A 19,995-nucleotide genomic window follows, 5' to 3' on the forward strand; every position below is an offset into this window, starting at 1 on the left:
GTTTTCTACAATAATACCTCATTTTATGCATCAAGTATTTATGAAGAACCTAAGTTCCAGATATTTTATTTGGTACAAATACTCGTGTAAACAGAACCCTGGCCTTGAAGACAGTCAGTCTCGCAGTCTGATGATCTAAGTAAACTTTAAGAGGCTTGGTGGGCAGTGAAGATAAGACGCACATAAACACTTTATAGCACTAGAAAGCGAGAAGCAGAGGCAAACACACATTTCCAATCGCACATTAGAAAAGGGTGGTTTGGCCAGTCTCATTGTAAACGAGCTAACAAAACAACAAAACGAAAAGCTTAATCCATAATCCAGTCTGCCTTAAAATCACTTGGGAGAATTGTACCGGGGAGAACGCGCTCAGCTTGGTCCTTACTGAACTAAGAATAAAGAATGTCGCCTTTAGATTTAAGTTTCTCTGGTGCACCGGCCACCTAAAATTGTTCATCTTTTCGCTCCCTCGTTCTGAGCAGGCTGCTTGGGTTGTGCCTGTTCCCTTCCCTCGGTCGACGCCGTGCATGTCACCCGTGGGGCCTCGCCTTGCCTGCCTGAATCTCGCGTGGTGACTCTAATACGCGCGCAAAGGAGTCGGGAAAGAACCTGGCCAATCCAGGGGGCCAGACTGACAGCAAAGGGGCAAAAATGTGTACTTGATTGACATGAATGCTGACCAATGAAAATAGAAGAGCAGCGACGCTTCCGCCCCAACAGGCCGGCTGTTGGCAATTTCAGCCAATCGCGCCCAGAAACTTGTCTGGTGGGTGGTCCCCGAGGCGTGGAGGTTGGTGGCTGTTGAGCGGTTCCCGTGGTAAAGTCCCTGAGTGGAACATCTCTGTCGGAAGAGAGAATGAGTTTAGCTCTGAGGTCGGTAACGAGGGGGCCGTGCCTCCGTCCCCCAGAGGGCCAGGGCGGGTGTGGACGGGAGGCCGGGTCGGGGGCGGGTGTCCAGCGCCGAGCACCAGACCTCGGCGGTTCCCGCCTCCGGACACCGCCGCAGCCCGAGTGAAGTCTCGCGAGGTTTCCCTCACGCAACTGCGGGACTCGGCCCTGGTTGCCTGATTCCCCCTGGAAAGTCGCAGGAGCGCTCGCCTTTCTCCCCGGGCCCCGAGGCACGCTGTGCTCTCGGCGTCTCGGGTGGAGCTCGTTTCCGTGACACCGTCCTTTCACTTCCGTCCATCCCTTCCCTCATTGGCTCCTCACCTTGTCCATCTACAGTTAAAGGTGCCCGGGGCGGGCCGCGCCGCCCCTTTGGCTCCGCAGGGTGACGAAGGAGGCGGGAGCTGGCGTGGGTGTGTGGCGAGTCGGGGGCAGCTGGGGTCACGTGAGGCGACTCCTGCTCCGCACCGAGTCGGCTCCCCGGGCTGGGCCACTGGGCGGGCGTCCCTGAGCCCGACGCCGTGCAGACGTAAATAGCGCGAGCTGTTAGTCAGCCGAGTTTCAAGGGTTTGAGGTTTCAAGCTTCCATCTTTTAGAACGTGCTGATACACGTGCTGTATCCTCGTTTACACATTTGGACTGCTTTTTGCATTGGCAGCTTTGGAAGGCAGACATTTTCAGATCCAAGTGCCCTTTTTAGATTTTCTTTCAGCTTCTCCAGAGTTTTAAGACGTTTAACCTATCGTTTACATGTTAAGTGAGAGTTAAAACACTTTTAAACATCACGTAGACTTAAGCACGACAATTAGATGCTGTGATTTTTTGGGTGTCTAGTATTTGAATGTTTAAACCCTTTTATATTTTGCCTGGCTAATATCAGTGGAATAAAACCACAAAGCACTGTTACAAATGTATAATCTAAAAACATTTTGAGCTTACAGTGCAACAGTAACCCTTTAAGTTTTATGGTTGATTTTTGTAGTAATTGTGAGAATTTATAAGCTGTCCAACATCAAGTCTATTCTGGTTGATTGTTATTTATTTTTATGCTCTTGGTAGATGACATGAATAATATGTATGGTGTTTTCGGTGCTTTTGACTTTGTTTAGGATTTCTCTTAAAAAAGTACATTTGGACTACAGGACATTGATTTAGGGGCAGTTCCTTTATTTGCCAGACTGCTCTGCTTTGTTGAAATTTAGAAAACGAATCTTTGTCCTAAGTCGGGTTAAAGTGGCCTAAAGACATTTTTCTGTGTCCTAGAGGTGAGCTTGTAGTAGACAAAACAAAAAGGAAAAAACGAAGAGAGCTCTCTGAAGAACAGAAGCAAGAAATTAAAGATGCTTTTGAGCTGTTTGATACCGACAAAGACCAAGCCATAGATTATCATGAATTAAAGGTAACAGGGGACTTTTAAGACCCATTTTTGTTTAACTCAATTGCATTTGTGACTGTTGCTTTAAAGTCTATTTTAGAAGCTTGTTTCGGAACTGTGAGGCTGTTTGTAGTGCCCACCCACAGGTGGTACAAGAAAACTTAGTACAAACGGAATATGGCTTGTAGAACCTTGTATTTAAGTGCGTAATGATGGAAAGTGTAACTTCTCCATTCACCCAGTTAAAGGGACAGTCCTTAGCATGCTCTTCCCACTGCTGTTTTCCTCTGTGGGATGGTATAGCTCAGCTTTTTAAAACACGATGTTTGTGGCCTATGCATGTTGCTTGTGCAGGCCTGTACATTCCATGTGTATCATGTGCAGTGCAGAATACGGCCTTGTGTCCCTTCCAACACTGTTGCCTTGAGACAGACCATCTCACTGAATTGGAAGTTCAGTACTTTGGCTAGGTTGGCGAGAGAGTGAACTCTGGGATCACTCCAATCAACACACCTCTGTCACTGGCACCTGCAGCCAGGCCTATCTTTTTACATGAGTGCTGGGGATTTGAACTCTGGTCCTCAAGATTGCAGGGCGAGGAGCACTCTTACTCACTGAGCTATAGTGCAACCTAAAAAGTTTTGAGATGGAGAGACCATTGTCTTTGCTCAGACATTTCTGAGATTGAGATTTTAATTTTAAGATAGTACTAACATACTCTTAGTGTGCTCGTCTCTGTTACAAAGGATATAAATTGTCTGATGCCTAATGTTGCTATGTGCTGAGGGAAAATACCCAATTTAAGGATTAAAATTACGAGTAAAGATAGAGGGGGAAATTGGTTATGAACACATTTCTTATGTTCAACCCAGTAAGAAAGATAACATTTGATATCTTAAATGTTAACTGTAGTTTTTAATTGGGCGACATTGTAGGTGATTTTTAAGCATTTCAAGTAGGGGTAGAAACTGTAGTGAGAGGATAGACTCTCTGAAAGTATTACAGGCCTGAAGCTGTGGCCTCAATCTTGAGGCCCTCTGTTTGCTCCTTCCCCATCCCACTTGTGTCTTGCTGCTGCTCCCTCCCGTGCAGCCTGAGTTCATCCTGTACAGTGTCTCAGCCATTTGTTGGCATTGACTGTTTCGGTTTGGGACTTGGTTTCACAGCTAGAGCTTCCTCCTTTCCCATTCGTCTTTACACTACCCTTACATATCTATCTTTCTTGAGTTCTTTGACCATGTTGTTAGCTCATAAGCCTTTCCTGGCTGCCCCTGCACACTAAGTAATGCTTGCCCTTTGGATGCGGCTGTCTCCACTACCTCCACTTGTTACTGATTACTTCTGCTCAGAGCCTCCCTGCCTGGAGAAGGTGGCAGCTCTGCTCACAGCCCTCCATCCCAGTCTTTGTCTCCCATCCTTTCCACCAGCTCTTCCTCTGTTTAGTAAGGGATGTCTGACATAAAGACTTCACTAACTAGTGACACAGCTCTCCTTTCCTGGTACTAGTAGCAGTTTTCTGTTTAAACTCAGTCATCTGAAACTAATTGTACCACAGTAGCTAATTATGTATGCTCTGGTGGGAAAGCCAATTGCTTGCTTGTTTGTTGAGAAAGGCTCTTAATGTGTATCCTATACTAGTCTCAAACTTATGACAATCCTGTCTCAGTCTCCTGAGTGATAAGATTATAAAATTCCACTGTGTCAACCATGGAGGCCTGAAATTTTTATGCTTTTTTTTTTTTTTTTTTTTTTACTGCTTTTATGCTCTTGTCTAGCCTTTTAATATTTGTAATATGTCTTTATTCCCTTGGTAACAAATATTTATCTTTGTATTTAGTGCATTGTTTTATATATTTTTGTAAATTCTTTTTAATTAGTCATATAAAACAGCAAAATGCCAATGAAAATAATTCCTATTTATTTTCAAAATGAAAAACCAGGATGTTTCATATTCTTAAGTTAGAGGTAAAAATACAGAATAACTGTGCTTTAGTAATCTGCTGTTGTCTTTTAAGATGGAAAACTTCCTTAGAAATCAGTGATGACTTCTTTTGTAAGGAGTGCTTTACAATTTGTTTTTCCTTTTTAATCCAAAAGGTGGCAATGAGAGCCTTGGGCTTTGATGTGAAAAAGGCTGATGTGTTGAAGATTCTTAAAGATTATGACAGAGAAGCCACTGGCAAGATCACATTTGAAGATTTTAATGAAGTTGGTATGTACTTAGTCACCTTTATACCCAGTACTTGTTGGAAAATTACGAGATTTTTGTATGTTTTTAAAGGAAAAAAATATATTTCTAGCTATACTGTGAGAATTAGTGTTGGCTTTTGATGATTTCTTGAACAAGGAATTATTGTCTAGATTTTATGGTTTATTAAAATTAATCACTAAAGGGTGACTAAAAATTATTTCTTGTCAGTAAAATAGAAGATTTAGTATCCTGATGTTTAAGAATATTAGTGAAGACTGCTGTGCTCTGTTACTTTTGTTAGTACAGTGGAGAAGAGGGAAGTAGGACGTGGTGTCTTGGTGGGAGATGGGGACATGAAGTCCATCTTGTTAAGTTGACAGCTTGTTAGGCTCTCTACTCACTAACCTTAATCTCAGGGATTAAGGTGTAAAGTTGAGACAACCGCGACGACACTGTTGTGAGGGATGTCTTTGGCAGGGTAGAAACAGGAGCACTTAGGAAATGCCACCTGAAGATGGTGGCAGCTTACTGTAGTTGGATCTTGGATAGTGATCTTAATGAGTTACTCAGGGTGTATACAGGTAGAGATTTTTCAATAGAAGATTCTGGAAGGCTAGGAATTGACTACTGTAACTTAATTATATTGCTTATAGTGTTATATAGACATTATATGAATTATTTTGTTAAGTTACTAAACAATGATACCATTTTAGGGGTCATAATCTAAGCATGTCATGTAGTTATTTACATATATTAAAAAATTAAAACTAATACAATTATATGTATATACAAAACCTTTATTTAAATATTAAAGAAATAATACAGGAAAGAAAAGAAATGGTAATGATGGTAATGATAAGGCAGGACCCCCCACCCCCTTTTTTAGGAAACTCATGAAAGCACCACAGTGAAGTGTTAGCACAGGCTACCTTGGAACCAGATTCCAGGTTTCAGATCTTGGTTCTGACTCTGTGTAACTTGGTTAGTTTACTTGTCTGTGACTCATTTTCATCGATGAAATGGGGACCAGTGTAATGTGGTTTCTGGGAGGTATGTAGGTGATTAGTATGTGAAATGTTAAAGACTATACTGGGTAGTAAGAGCTACGAAATGCTGGTATTGTGATTAAGAGTAATCCCAGCACTCAGAACAAAGAAGTAACCCATTCTCTGGAAGTTTGAAGTCAACCTGGTCTGCATAAGGAACCCCAGGCCAGACAGGGCCAGTGAGACTCTGTCTCCAAGCAAATCACAGAGTTTGTGCCAGGGGAGAGAAAATAGTGTTTCCTTTGTTTCAGAATTCAGAAGATGGAAATACATTTGTATTGTTGGGACATTAAAACATTCTATTCTATAATCTCATTGTTTTATTTTCTGTCTTTAACTTTGAAGGCTACTTTAAGCATTATTATTCATAGTTTTGTAAAACATCTTTTCATAAGTACTATTTTAAGTATTGTAGATTTTTGTATTTTACTACTTAAGAACAGAGTTTCATATCACCTAAACCTTAGCTTTATGGACCATTTGTTGTTGCCTAAGGACACTGTCCCACAGATCTCTGCAGAGGTGCCTGGCTTATTGGGCTCTCCCCATTATGAGCAAACAGCCTTCAAGTGCACTCAGTGCAGGGCACCTAGCGTCTTTCGGCTGAGGCTAATGAGGAGCAGGTGCTTCCTGAATTTCTGCTTTTAAAGTAAGGTCAATAGAAGTGAAATAGTTTCACTGCATCTGTTCTTGGCTTGTATTTCTTACATTTTAAAATCCTATCTAAAATAAAATGTTACAGTGTTTTCATTTTGAGTATTTATCCAGCACTGAAATTTTTGCATTTGGTGGGATGAATGGTAGTTAAGATTACCAAGAAATTGTGGTGAGGACCTTAGGATGTAAGTGTAGGTGACAGTACATTTTGATTCTGTGTGAGAGAGATTGCTATCTTGGGTCACAGTTGTTACCTGTAGCCCCGGGACTGAACTGAACTGTGCTCTCTGTGCGTCCCACATTTGTGGACACTGCTTCTCTGCTACCAAGTAGCGTAGCGGTTTAGACTGAGCTTAGGACCCTGAAAACCTAAAATGTTTCCTGTCAGGTCTTTTATAGGAAATCTTTGTCAAGTCTTCACCCAGGAAAATATGAGTTTTTTTGCAAGGGGGATTTTTTTTTTAACTTAAATCTCTAGGGATAGAAGATGTCCAAGAAGATTGTAGGAGTAGAGTAGATGCAGTCTAGCATAGAAGTGACAAAGCGGCGTGGTACTACATGCTCAGCACGTTGAGAAGCTTGATGTCATGCAGTCCCTTCTGTTAGAGGAGGGTCAGAGCACTGGGACGGCAGCCTTGAGTCAGACTGATGGTCTTACACAGTGAAGGAAGATGGGACTTCAGTCAGCGGAGTTTAAGGAATGGGAGGTTGTGTTTTACAACAGTCATTGATGAGAAGATCAAAGATGAGCTGAAGTGATTTTGGAGGCAGAACGTTGTAGACTTTATGATCAAGATTGTTAGGGTGAAAAGAAAGAGACTCTATTTGAGAGTAAAGTAAGATCGTGTCTTCAGAACTCTAAGGGACGTTTATGGGGTTGAAGGTAATGCCACTGTTTCAGAGTCAGTAATGCAGCTACCTGCCCTTCAGTGGCAGTCTAAGAGGCTGCGAAGCCCATACATGGAAGGACTTGAAAGTCCAACATTTTTGAGTTTGAAGTAAGTATTAAATGTTTGGATAGGAACTTTCTAACTTCTCTCTCTCTCTCTCTCTTTCTCTTTCTTTCTGTACTTTTTTTTTTAATGTAAGAGTGCTTTGTTGTGTGTATGTATACCTACATACCTGAAGAGGGTGTCCGATTCCTTTATAGATCCCTTTAAAGATGGTTGTGAGCCACCATGTGCTTGCTGAGAATTGAACTCTGGAAGAGCAGCCAGTGTTCTAACCACTGAGCAATCTCCCCAGCTCTCTAACTTTATCTTTTATGATTTTGATTTGTCTTTTCAGAATTTTGTTTCCTTATGTGATTTTTTTAAGATCTAATACGTTTGGTGGACTGACAATTCCAACAGTGTAGTTAAGTTGTATACCGTCGTAATTGGTTTTAGTAATGTGCTTTATGTCATTACAATGTAAAAATCAAAACAACAGGAAGTAGTTGCATGCACAGAAATTTGGAACTTTTTGAACCAGGTGATATCTTAGCTATGTGTGTGTGTTAATTGCTTTAAATCCTCCTATTTTTTTTTATAGGTGTGGGCCACCATGCCTGGTTTGTTTTCATTGGAAAAAAAGATGTCTTACAGAGAAGTTGTACTTGTAGAGCAGAAATGAAAGGTGACGATGTAGATGAGAGTCACCATAAAATCCTTCATGTTGGGTGATGCTTTAGTTGCTCAGGGTTATGAGTCCTAAGAGAAGTGCATTCTGTCAGAGAGTATCGGCGGGCGTTTTATAGACCAGTCTGTCTGAAGTACTGATAGCGCATGCAGGTGAGATAGTGTGCGTACTTGTTGGCTTCCTGTCTGTTGTGGCTTTAATAAGCACATTAGTCTTTTCAGCAGTCTGCCTTTCTGCTTTACCTGTCATGTATGTTACTTAATCCATGAAGAAAATTTCATAACAGTTTTTTTTTTTTCTTGTCCTGCTTTTTTGTTGGGACTGAATTCAAAATACGTTGAGTGTGTGCCATAGAGTTAAGTGTGGTATTTTATTTTGGTGTTATGGCTGTAGGTATGCCAATTCTTGTTACTGAATATTTATGAGCTTTGATTTGCATACTTATAGTAATAGACTTCAATTAGGTTTTTGGAAATCTTTTTTTTGGATAAAATTAATGGCGAAAGATAATTTTGGATATATGTGTAGTTGATGTAACATTAGCTTTGACTAGGTGCTTATTCAGCCAAATACAGATGAAATAACAATAGACAGACAACAACTTGTAGAGGACTTAAATTGTATTTTTTCACTTAGGATTCAATAAACATCCCAGTACTTTCCATCTACAGACATTTGAAATTTTCAAATGAATCTATAGATCCCAGCAGTTCACTGTTAATGATAGAATGATAAGTGCTTTTTCTTATAGTAGCAGAACAGCATATGGAGTTACTTCAGAAATAGATACTTTGAGAATTCTACCAAGCAACATGAAATTTTATACTATAGACATCAGTTTTTATTATGACTTTATTAAAGGCCTATGCTATTAAAATACATAAGCTTAGTATATTGATAGTGGCTTTATTCTAAAAGAGTAAAATGGCCCTGCTTTAGACCTGCTTCCAGAGGGGTTTAACCCATCTTCACTGTTGGTGAAATCAGTGTAATTTTTTGAATCATGAAAGTGCTGATAGAATTGGCATTTACTAACTTGTCTTATGCTTATATTGGTGTTGGCAATGACTTCTGTTAATTTCACAGGCTTAGTTGAATTCAACTAGAGGAAGAATTGGGGTATTAAATTGTTTAACAGCTTTAACATGGTCAGGGCAAATTGTTCACTTAAACTTAGTGACCTGAGAGAGGTGGAGTAATGTTTTTGTGGACTTAATTATTTTATACTTACATATACTTAGAATGAGTGCGTTGCTCGCGTGTGTTTACATTGCACTGTGTGAAGGAAGGGCCTAGGTCAGAAGAGGGCATTGGGTCCCTGGGACTGGACTTACAGACTCTTGTGATTTGCCAAGCTTGCTGGGAATTGAACTCAGATTCTCTGCAAGAACCAAGAACAAGTGGTCCTAACTGCTGAGCCATCTCTCATCCTCAGTTTAATTCTTAACAATAGAAGGCTTTAAATAAATAGTGTATATATGTTTTCCCTTTTTTGGCCTTTGTACAATATAATTTAGCTTACATTTATAATACGGACATTAAAAGTTTAACATTTAAAATTTGGATTTGGAATTCAGGTTTTATTTTTGAGTTTTAGTGATCTACTGTGACATTTAATTATTAGACTAAATGTTGACAGACTCCCAGGTGTTGCTCTCAGTGAATAGCTGATTTTTACATGAATGTCCTCACTTGAAAAGTTTCTTTTAACTCTAGTGACAGACTGGATACTAGAGAGAGATCCACATGAGGAGATACTGAAAGCATTTAAACTATTTGATGATGACGATTCAGGAAAGATAAGCTTGAGGAATTTACGGCGTGTTGCCAGAGAGCTGGGTGAGAACATGAGTGATGAGGAGCTCCGGGCCATGATAGAGGAGTTTGACAAGGACGGCGATGGAGAGAGTAAGTTTACCTTATTTTTGTCTAAAATCTGTTGATTTCTGTGACTCCCAGCAAGTTCTCCCCCACCCCCACTTTTTCTTCCCTTTTATTTTTGAAGACAAACTCATGATACCTTAAAGTGATTTCAAGTTTGACCTTGTACTTAAGATCCTTTGTCTTAGCCTCCTGAATAGATGAGAGTCCAGTTGGATGCCAAACTCTGTAAGCTTCATTTGTATTGAAGCAGACCCTTAAAACAACTTAATGAGCTATAATACGAAGTATCATACATACTTCTCTGAAGATGAAATATTACTAATATGTAGCTCTTTACTAAAAGTTTAGATCTCAGTGCTTTCTTCCTTAACCTGTTTACACTTCTGAACTATTACTAAATTCGTAGATTTTTCTTTTAACCACTTTTAATCTATTTTTGTTTGTTTGTTTGTTTTTTTCTCTGCTGCTCTATTTCAGGTCCTGAGTTATATTTAAAATGTCACAATGTTCTTTCCCAGGCTGCCTGTGAGGTGCAGCGTTGTGTACCACCTGTCCGGCAAATATATGCTGGTGTCTCTTACAGCCTCCCCATTGCCCTCTGGGCTTGTTAGCCTTCATCTCCTTTTCATTCTGTCGATAATATTCTGTTCCTAAATGTGGGTTGTAGTGTTGTCATTTCTGTGCTCAGACACTGAAGAATGAATCTTCACACTTAGTACTGAGGTCTATTTATGCTGCGTTCTTCATTCTTGCTTTAACTGTTGTGTACCGAACATCTATATCCTGATGACGTTGGCTTTGCTGCTTTCTTCTCTTAGGGAGCAGAGAGCCCACTTGTCTGTTGAAGTGCTTCTCACTTTCTCCAGCAAGAACTTTGGAAACACCATCTTTTTCTCAAAAGCCTCCTCAGTGGTGTATGGCAGCTGATGAGGGTGCCATTAAGGGCTCATGACATTTAGAAGAGCAAACTACCTTCATAGTTTAGTATGTTTAATATGGATCTTCTTGGTTGCAAACCAAGTTTTGTACTTTTTTTTTTTATATTTTAAACTGATGAAGATAAAAATATTTTGTTGCCATTTTGTGACATTTAGTAACTCATTTGCTCTTATAAATGTTTAATGGTATCCAATTTTTAACAATAACTATTTTTTTCAATATTATGGGTTTAATGAAATAAAGACTGTGAATGTGGATATGAAGGCAAATAATGTATACTACAAAATAGACATAAATATGTAGGCATATCTGAAGATATAGAAGATTAACACCACAGTCTCTCAAAATAAATATAAATAATATAAAACAAAGTACACTATGTGCTTTTATAAAAATGAAAGTAACATTTAAGAAGCTATAGCAGACCACTTTTTAAATAATGATATGATGGTTGGAATCTTTTATGTTACTCAATTTTCATAATAGCTTCTGTAAAGTGGATAGAGTACTGTAGCTGTATGCACATAAGACAGATGCATATATAGTAGATATCACAGAGCTAGTCCATGATAGCAGCAGAACTCAGACTCAGCTCTCCACTGTGAAAAGGACATTCTGTATTGTTTGAGATGATACAGTAAGGTGTTAACTGTGATGGGAAGCAGTGTATTAACTTATTGACTAGTACTTCTGATGCTAAACTTTGTTTTTTTATTTTTTCTTTTGAAGCCATGTAGCTTCTCAGGTACTCAAACTTTATATAGATTGTGTGTGTATGTGTGTGTCTGTCTGTCTGTGTTTGTGTCTGTGTGTGGTTTGAGAGTCATTTCTCACCTTCTTCCTTGTTGAGGGAGTGACTTCCTGTTTCTGTTTCCGGGCTGCATACTTCTGGCTACCATGCCTGCTAAGATTCTCCCTTCTCTCTGTAGGAGTGCTGAGATCACAGAAGTGCACTGCACTATCTCTCAGGTTTTTATCTGGGTCCTGGTGATTGAATTCTAGTCACCAGGCTTATGTAGTGAATGCTTTTACTGGCTGAGCCATCTTCTTGGACACTCAGATGCTTATCTTTATTTAAGCCAGGTGTTATGCTGTTGTCAGAAAGATGGTTGGTGAAGTTAGGAAGCCTGGCTTTCTTGTCACCTCCCTAGTAGTCAAGTGGCTAGTTTGGTTCCTTTAGTTACTTTGTTCTTTACTGTTTTAGATTTAAGTGTTATGTTTTTGGATATTAAATCATGAAATGGATTAAAATATTTTTGTAATACTATCATATGTTAAAGTGTATATAAGTAACATAAAACGGCTATTTGTGACTTTTACAACTTTTTGAAGCTGAATTTGAAGTTTGACTATTGAAATTTTATATTTTAAGAAAAGTAAAATCTTGAATAAAACTAAAGTACTTAGTTTTTAGTCATAGCTCTGTTACAGTATTAAATGATTTATAACCAAATCACTTTGAAGCTCCTTTTATTGCTTTCTTAAGAAAATAATACTTTCTGGTTTGGCCTAGAAGCCTCAGTGTAGATTGCTTCAATTGTGTTTTTAGATGAAGCTCCACACTGGCTTAGGATTCTTGTCTATTTGAATTCTTAGTTGGGAGACAAACAGGTCGTAGTCTCATAAACTCTTTAGATGTGGTATTTAACCAAAGAGGTCACAACTTTTAATTTCTCAGGTTCATGAGTTGGTTTGTGTCCTGTCTCTTCCGTGTCTGTCAGAGTACCTTGTAAATGTTTAAGACTGAGCAGGAGTTGATGGAAGTCTGCCTGCTTTGAGTTAGACATCTCACTGGTCTTAACTCACGGTTTACCTTTCTAGGTGTGTTTCCTCTTCCTGTGCCTGGGATGGCACTTCCCACCTTGCCTTCCCTTCTTTCTAAATGCCACGCTTTTAATTGACAATCTGAGTCATGAGTTGTCTATATCTAAAATCTTCTTAATGATTTCTTCTTTAGTAGTGTTTTCCAATACTTTTTGATCCATATTTTATAATATATTACTGTAAGTTCTGTCCATTTATTCTCTATTTCAAACTGAGCACAATTATTGCACCAGCTCTGGGGTTACTTTATTAGATTAATTCTTGACATATATGCCATAACTGAACATTTTGTAAACCACTTGAAGGTAACTTTAGCGTGAAAGTAACCTTACCCACATATTAAGAACATGACTCTTTAGTATTTTAGCATCCAGTACCTGAGAATGAGATCTTTCAGCGTTATGATTCATTGTTTCATTCAGTTAGCAACAATTTTATAGTGACATTTATTCACCTCTGTTTGACTCAAATGTACTGTAGAATTGCAGCCCTGCATGTTTTGATGCATTATACAGTACTTGGCATTCATTTGACCCCTGGGAATAAGTGTGTCCCTCAGTAAATCACTGTGTAGGATTTCAAAAGACACAGTCTAAAGCATCCTCTGGCAGTTTCCTTTCCAGACGAGGAAGATGGGGTGCAGAGCTGGTGTGTACAGAGCTGTGACATGAAGCCAGGTCATGGTTTTCAGTGTGGTGGTTTTTGCTATAATCAGTTGCCATTTATAGCTTGTATCTTAAAGATTTACTAAGTCTTGATGTCCATATTCTCACCTGATTTACATAGGAAACTTTGTTTTCTACACATTCCTATGTATGAGTGTGTGTACTTTTTTGTTTTTTGTTTTTTTGAGCCAGGGTTTCTCTGTGTAGCCCTAGCTGTCCTGGAACTCACTCTGTAGACCAGACTGGCCTTGAACTCAGAAATCTGCCTGCCTCTGCCTCCCAAGTGCTGGGATTAAAAGCGTGTGCTGCCACCGCCTGGCTTTTTACTCTGTGTGTGTGTGTGTGTGTACTTCTTAAACATTACATTTAGGATTATTCAGTCCTCTTTACTATAGTTCTGTTTATTATTATGTTGTCTTAAACAAGCCGTATACATTCACGTTCCTTACTAAAGTTTATATATAGTTTTAGTAAAAGTGTCAAGTTAGCATGAATGATTTATTTCCTGTATTTTTAGTTTTTTTGTTTTATAGTTGCTGTATAATAATCTGTATTTTCTTAAAGTACTTTTTCTATTGATGTTTTTAAGGTTTACATGAGGTAACTGGCTTTTTTAAAAAATAAGCTTCCAAAATTAACAATTTGTTATTTTTTTCTAGTTTTAAAACTTTTCATTCTTTAGAATTTTGTTAGTTCACATGCATGGTATAGTCAAACTTAACTTATGAAGGGAGGCCTTACTAAATATATTAGTAAAGTACTGACTATAAAGAGTGCTTAACTACTTATATTAAAACTGTCACTTTTTAAACTGTGACAAATATTATGTCTGTGGCTGACTTTTACGGTATCATCTGTTGTCCCTACTTAATATAATATCATATTTATTTGTAATGCTTATCACATTTGTGTATACTTTTATTTTAGAAGTTCCATTGAATAAGTTATGTTTTGACTTGTAAGATTTTTGTATATTATAAAGTTTACTACATTGTAAAATGATGATTGTATTTCTTGGGTTAAGAAGGTTCCAATGTCTCTGACGATGACCCTGTCTTTTTTGCCACAGTAAATCAAGAGGAATTCATTGCTATTATGACTGGTGACATATAAAGACTTCCAAGAATCAACACCAAAATGTTACTTTCACCATCTATCTTCTCTTTGTGTGCCTGGAGTCCAGTTTAAGAAAATGAAACAAAACAAACGTAGTTCTTTTTCTGAAAGGAACAAAACCAAGCATCCTTAGTATGTATATTTCAATATTGTTAATTTATGTCATCAATGTAGACTTCACATTTATAATACATGTTTATATAAAGTTTTAAAACATCAAATCATGTGGTGTATGTTATTTGGAGGCTTCTAAATTTAGCACTAGCTAATTGCTTTTATTTTCATACACATGTTTTTTTGACATTCATTAATAAAATATTTATTTTATTAGTATGTTAATGTTTGGTAAATTTTTTATTTTAGATTTCTGATATCTATTAACAATAGAAGATTTTTTAAAAAATCTTTTGTCTTTACACTTTCACGTGTATTTGGAAATAAATCAGAAAAACCAAATGACAGTAGTCTGGAACATTTGTTCATCACTTGGGGGGACATCAGCCTTGACATTTTGCATTTCAGTACAGGACACTTCAGTGTAGGTCTAATTCCTTCCTAAGCGTACAGTCCGTCAGTTTGGAGGGACTACGCACTCTGCATATCGCTGATCTTTGCTGTGTAATGTATTGTCGAAATCTGTGTTTTGTAATGACAAATTGAGGGTGAACATTTCTTCATTACACTTGTTGAATACAGTTGTAATCATTTAACTGCTTGGCAAAGTGAAAGATTCAAACTTTGGATTTTCATGTGCTAGAGAAAATGGAAGCCATAGAAAACACTTAAGGGTTAGGTTTATCCATGATGTATCAAGTGGTGATAGAATCTCCAGGTGTTAGTGGGCAATTCTGCCTAACTGCAGTTTAGGGCAGACAAAAGATTATGGGAGATAGGTCACAGAGAAATGGTAGCCTATCACATCTTCAGTATTCAGTTCTGATGATAGGAGCTCTCCTAAGAGAAAGTGAGCGATACAGTGAGTGTTAATTTAAGGAACTGTTCTTTAAATTACAAAAACAAACAAAGCAAAAGCAAGACAAACAATACAATTAGAGGTAGTTGAAATACTTTGAGTCTGTTAGAGTAGTTTAAAAAAGTAAAGTCAGGGCTTTGCTTTATCTGATGTATGTGTGAGAGTTGCCCCAATGAGGAACACTCAAAATATTAAGTGTAATTAGTTATTAGGTAACTATATATAAAAATCTAAGTTGCTTTTTTATCAGAACTTTAGAAATTATAAATTTTATGCTGAGAATACACAAACATTTCTCAGTATGCAGTGATTTTTAGGAATATGACCTTTTATAGAACTGAAGACCAGCAGGTTACCTTCATTTTATACTTAATTAACAATATTTTAGAATTGACTTTCTTTATTCCATAATAAAAGAAATCAGGGATACTTAATAGAATCCCTGGAGTTCGACATTTCTGATTTTAATATGCTTGTAACATTTGCCCAACATACCACTGTGTTCTCTAAAAAAAGCGACCATTTTCTCTGTGTGGCATTACCATAGACGGCCTATCCCCAGGGTCTTCCGAAAGGTCCATGCAAACCCGACTGCAAGGAAACGTGCGCACTGTAGAACATGAACTCCCGTGACCTAGCGGTGAGAGCCTACTGATAGATGGCTCTTTAGAATAAAAACCACTCAGTGTACATCAACTAAATGCTGAGTGATAAAAATATTTCCAAATCATGTTTTCTACCATTGAAAGCCCCTCAGATTTAACAGCAGGGTAAAGGTTTGGGGTTGGCCTACTGAGGAGTAATCTTTTATTGTAAAATGTGCATTTTGATTATTCTCAAAGTTCATGCATTTAAAGTCTCTGCCAAACAGGTAGATGCAACCGTATTTTAAGCAAGATCTATATTTCCTTTTTCATTTTCTTTAAAGATTATGTGTTCAATTAAATCTCAGTAACTGGCCCAGACGATAATTTATGGGAGATTTCTTCTCTAGCTGTCTTGCTGGGCGATAATTGTTATGAATTAAATCCCAAGGGATAGTAGGATAATTTTCAACAGTGGCAATAAAAACAAAGTAACTCCCTCAAAACTAGTTGGGGAAAAAGAGGAAAGATTTGTATTTTAAGAATTCAAATCTAATTGGCTTCACCACTGTGCCAAAAAATAAAAGAAAAAAAATTAAACTAGAAAGTTAAAAGATATCATTTGGGGAAAAAAATAAATGTAAAAATGTGAACTACAAAAACATGAAAATATAAGTTGTTACAATTAAGAGTTATTCTGTAGTTTAAATTATTGGTCCATGGGCCTAACTGCCTGTAATTCTGTAATTATTTGGCCTTGGAAAGTCTGTGATCTTTAGGGCCTCTCAGGACCTTTTAAATACACACCAGAATAGCTAGGGTATTGTTTAGAGGGGAATTATTATTATCATTATTTTCTTTTAATACTAAGGGTTAGACCCAGCCCCTGGTGCACACTAGGCAGGCGCTCTCCCACTCAGCTATCAATGAGGGTCTATACAGTGGGAACTGGTGGAAGTCTTAGGGAAATACTAAGCTTGCTGGGACTCTGCTGGCAGCAAAAGGACTGCCAAGTCATCACTGGCCTGTGGGCTCAAGTGATTTGCATCTGACCTTGGATGTCTCAGATTCCTGGTGCACTTGAGGTAAGAAGTTTAATTTCTTTGAGTACTCATCTTTAGTAAGTTAAATGTTCATTCGTTTGGAGAAGGTACAGTCTGAGGAACTCTCTAGACATGCTATTAACAGCTGGTTGAAGTAAACTTGAAATTTATGATTTGTATATCTAGCTACTTGGGTAGTTATTAAGAGCCAGAGGTTTTGTTTAATTTTCAAGTGACATGTGCCTCTTGCTTTCTACAGTCTAATAGGGTCTGCACTTTTAAAAGAATAATTCAGATAAAAAAAAGCAAATTTTTTACAATTTACTTTCCATTTTATAATTTATACTTTTTTTTTTCAAAAATAGATTAGTGGAAGATGTCACACATATATTACTAAATTAAAAACAAATTGCCAACAAGAATGAGAAGAATACAGACAACTGTAGTTATTTAAGGTCAGGTAAAGGAATTTTGAGACTAACAATTAGACAATAGAGACCTACAGACTCCAGATCCAGAATCAAACTAGGATTTCAGAGGCCTCATCTCTCCTTAATGCTGCTATGTGATATTTCCAGCCCTTCTTTTGCCTATTTGTTTTGATATATGGTTAATTAACTTGTATAAGGATTTCTGCTTATAGAAAAGGGAAAATGCTAGACCGCTATAGAGAGGTTAATCTGCTCCTATTTGATCCATAGGCTTGTTCCAGTAATCCAAATTTAAATAAAAGATGAGAAACTGTGTGTGGTTTACAATGTGACTTACAGTATGCATGCAGAGTGCTAATTTCCATACTCAGGGTTCAGTGACACACCTCAAGTACCACCAGTAACATAAGCTACACATGGTGGCTCATGCTGGTGATACCAGTACTCAGGCCAAGGCAGGTTCGCCACAAGTTCAAGATCTACCTGCACTTCATAGTGGATTTCAGGCCAACACGAACTACAGAGTTGACTGGAGCTCAATGCTATCATCTCCAAATGGGTTCAGATTATGTATTTTACTTGGCCTAGTATCTTATGACTCAAGAATTCTGTTGGATTAGGCTTCAAGAAGTCCACTAACTATTATGAGTAGCCTCCAGGGCTGCTTCTATGACTACGGAAAGTCAAAGATTTAGGATTGATGTAGTAGAAGGCATTGGCAAATAATGAGCAACATCAGGGCAGTGGTGGAGAAAGAACCAAGTATTTACTGGTCTGAGTTCAAGTGATTGCCACTTCTTTACACAGATAGGAGCTCTTCAGGTCCTCCAGGACTTTTTGGGATAGAAGAAGCCCCTAATTCTGCTTTGAGAATTTCTATTGTTTCTCTGAGCTGACAACGCATGTTGGTTTGCCAAGGGGTACAGAATGAAGTCATTTCCATGATTTTTTGAAATGACTGAGCTTGTGGGTGGGCATCCACTGATGAAACTGATTGGAAACATGTTCAAGAACTTCTGTTTTACTCATCCATAGAAGTTGGTACATGTGTGTCCAATTCTTAAGACAGAATAAGCTCAGAAACGTAACAGTCTCACGATGATTGTCTTGAGGGCTATCAGTGAATAATGACAGTTCTTTCCCATCTCAGGCATCATTGTCATATATACATGAATATGCACCAAGTATGATGAGTCTTTGAGAGATTTGTGTAATCTGTCAATCTAATTTTAGAAAGCATCATATATTGAAGATTGTACTATCAATTGGGACTTGATGATTTGGGGGGGGTAGGGTGAAACGGAGTTTTATTTCTGCAATTATGAATATTGTTAATTACAAATTTACATGTAGAGAAGATAAACCAACCTTCCACTGTCCTTTAACCAGGCACCTTCTTTTCATACAGCTTTCACTTTGCTTTCACTATATATTTCAAAGAAGAATGGCACTTAGTTAACATGCTCCAATTAGATTGCTCTTTAGACCACAGAAAAATAGGACACATATTTTCAGTCTCCACCAGGGGGACCTATTGTTGCAACTTAAAAAAAAAAAAATCCGAGGAAGAACTTGGCATTGTGCAAGAGAGCTCCATGCTTTTATATGTTTTTATTGTGTTTGTGTTTTATGTTGTTGGGGATTGAAATAAAAGCCTTGTGTATACTAGGCAAGCACTCAAACACTGAGCTACACCCCACACTACAGATTTTATTTTAAAAAATTGTATACACCTGTTTAAAAAAAGAAAACTTTTCAATTCCACGTAATGTTATTTCACTTTATTTTATCCGACAGAATATATAATTAGTTATAATCTGAGGCTTTTGCTATTTGTTAGGGTTAGTATTTTTAAATAGAATAATTATGAGATCATGGTATAGTAAATCTTTGAGGATAATTTATAGTTCAAATATTACACAATTACATGTAGAAAGCTAGAGAATATGTTTTTTTCATAAAGCACTTAAAATTTCCTAAATAACTGTATTTTTATTCTTTTGGTTTTTAAAGATGATTTTGTGAATTATTTTCATACTATAGTATTTATACTGACAAAATGGGAAGGTTCTGTGACCACAAAATAAGTAACTTTATTCTCCTTTTTGTTATGAGGATGTTTTATTTTGTGGTTTTGGATTCTACTCACATCTCAGCATCAAGTACTGCTCTGTTAGCTTAAACTCACGCCTCTCAGTCTTCATCAATTTTATCATTCAAATGTTGTTCTTGAGAAAGCGATTTTATATAATTTTTATTTTGCATATGTTTTTAACTGACTCAGATAAGTACCTTCATCCTGATTTTATCAATTAGAAAACTTTATGTTTCAGTTTCAGTGGTGAACAGTTGGCAGGCACTGCAAAAATACTCCTCCTTCCACTTTTTTCAGATAAAGAAATGGGGCAGAAAATGATCACATTATTTGGCTAATGTGACATTTTCTGCATTGTGATCTTAAGACCAATGTTCTTTCCAAAGTATACAGTTGATTAATAACATATTCCAGATACAGAGTAACTATTGATCCACGCATGCTTCCTTAACCAAGCTAGACTAGTGAACTTGTAATTAGAGCCTGAGTGTGCGTGCTGTCACAGACATGGTCTGTATGAGAAATGCCTTGCTCTGGTAACTGCTTCAGACTATTTTCGTTGTCCTTACTAAATCTGAATATTTTAGACGTAGGGAAGATATTTTTTAAATATCAAACTTGTGTATTTGGCTCAGCAGTGTTGGAATGATGCCTTTGAACCGATGCT

The 19,995-nt window shown here is 37.7% G+C and overlaps 1 protein-coding gene across 1 annotated transcript; it reads left to right on the forward strand.

The window, feature by feature from the left end:
* Positions 1-759: 759 nt before the first annotated feature.
* Positions 760-14,658, forward strand: Cetn3 (centrin 3). Its single transcript, XM_021180298.2, has 5 exons — positions 760-873; positions 2,149-2,284; positions 4,358-4,472; positions 9,491-9,682; positions 14,156-14,658. The coding sequence occupies exons 1-5, from the start codon at positions 857-859 to the stop codon at positions 14,197-14,199; spliced, it is 504 nt and encodes a 167-aa protein (XP_021035957.1). The 5' UTR covers positions 760-856; the 3' UTR covers positions 14,200-14,658.
* Positions 14,659-19,995: the final 5,337 nt, after the last annotated feature.

Source organism: Mus caroli, chromosome 13 (genome assembly GCF_900094665.2).
Source record: "Mus caroli chromosome 13, CAROLI_EIJ_v1.1, whole genome shotgun sequence".
Lineage (NCBI taxonomy): Eukaryota > Metazoa > Chordata > Mammalia > Rodentia > Muridae > Mus > Mus caroli.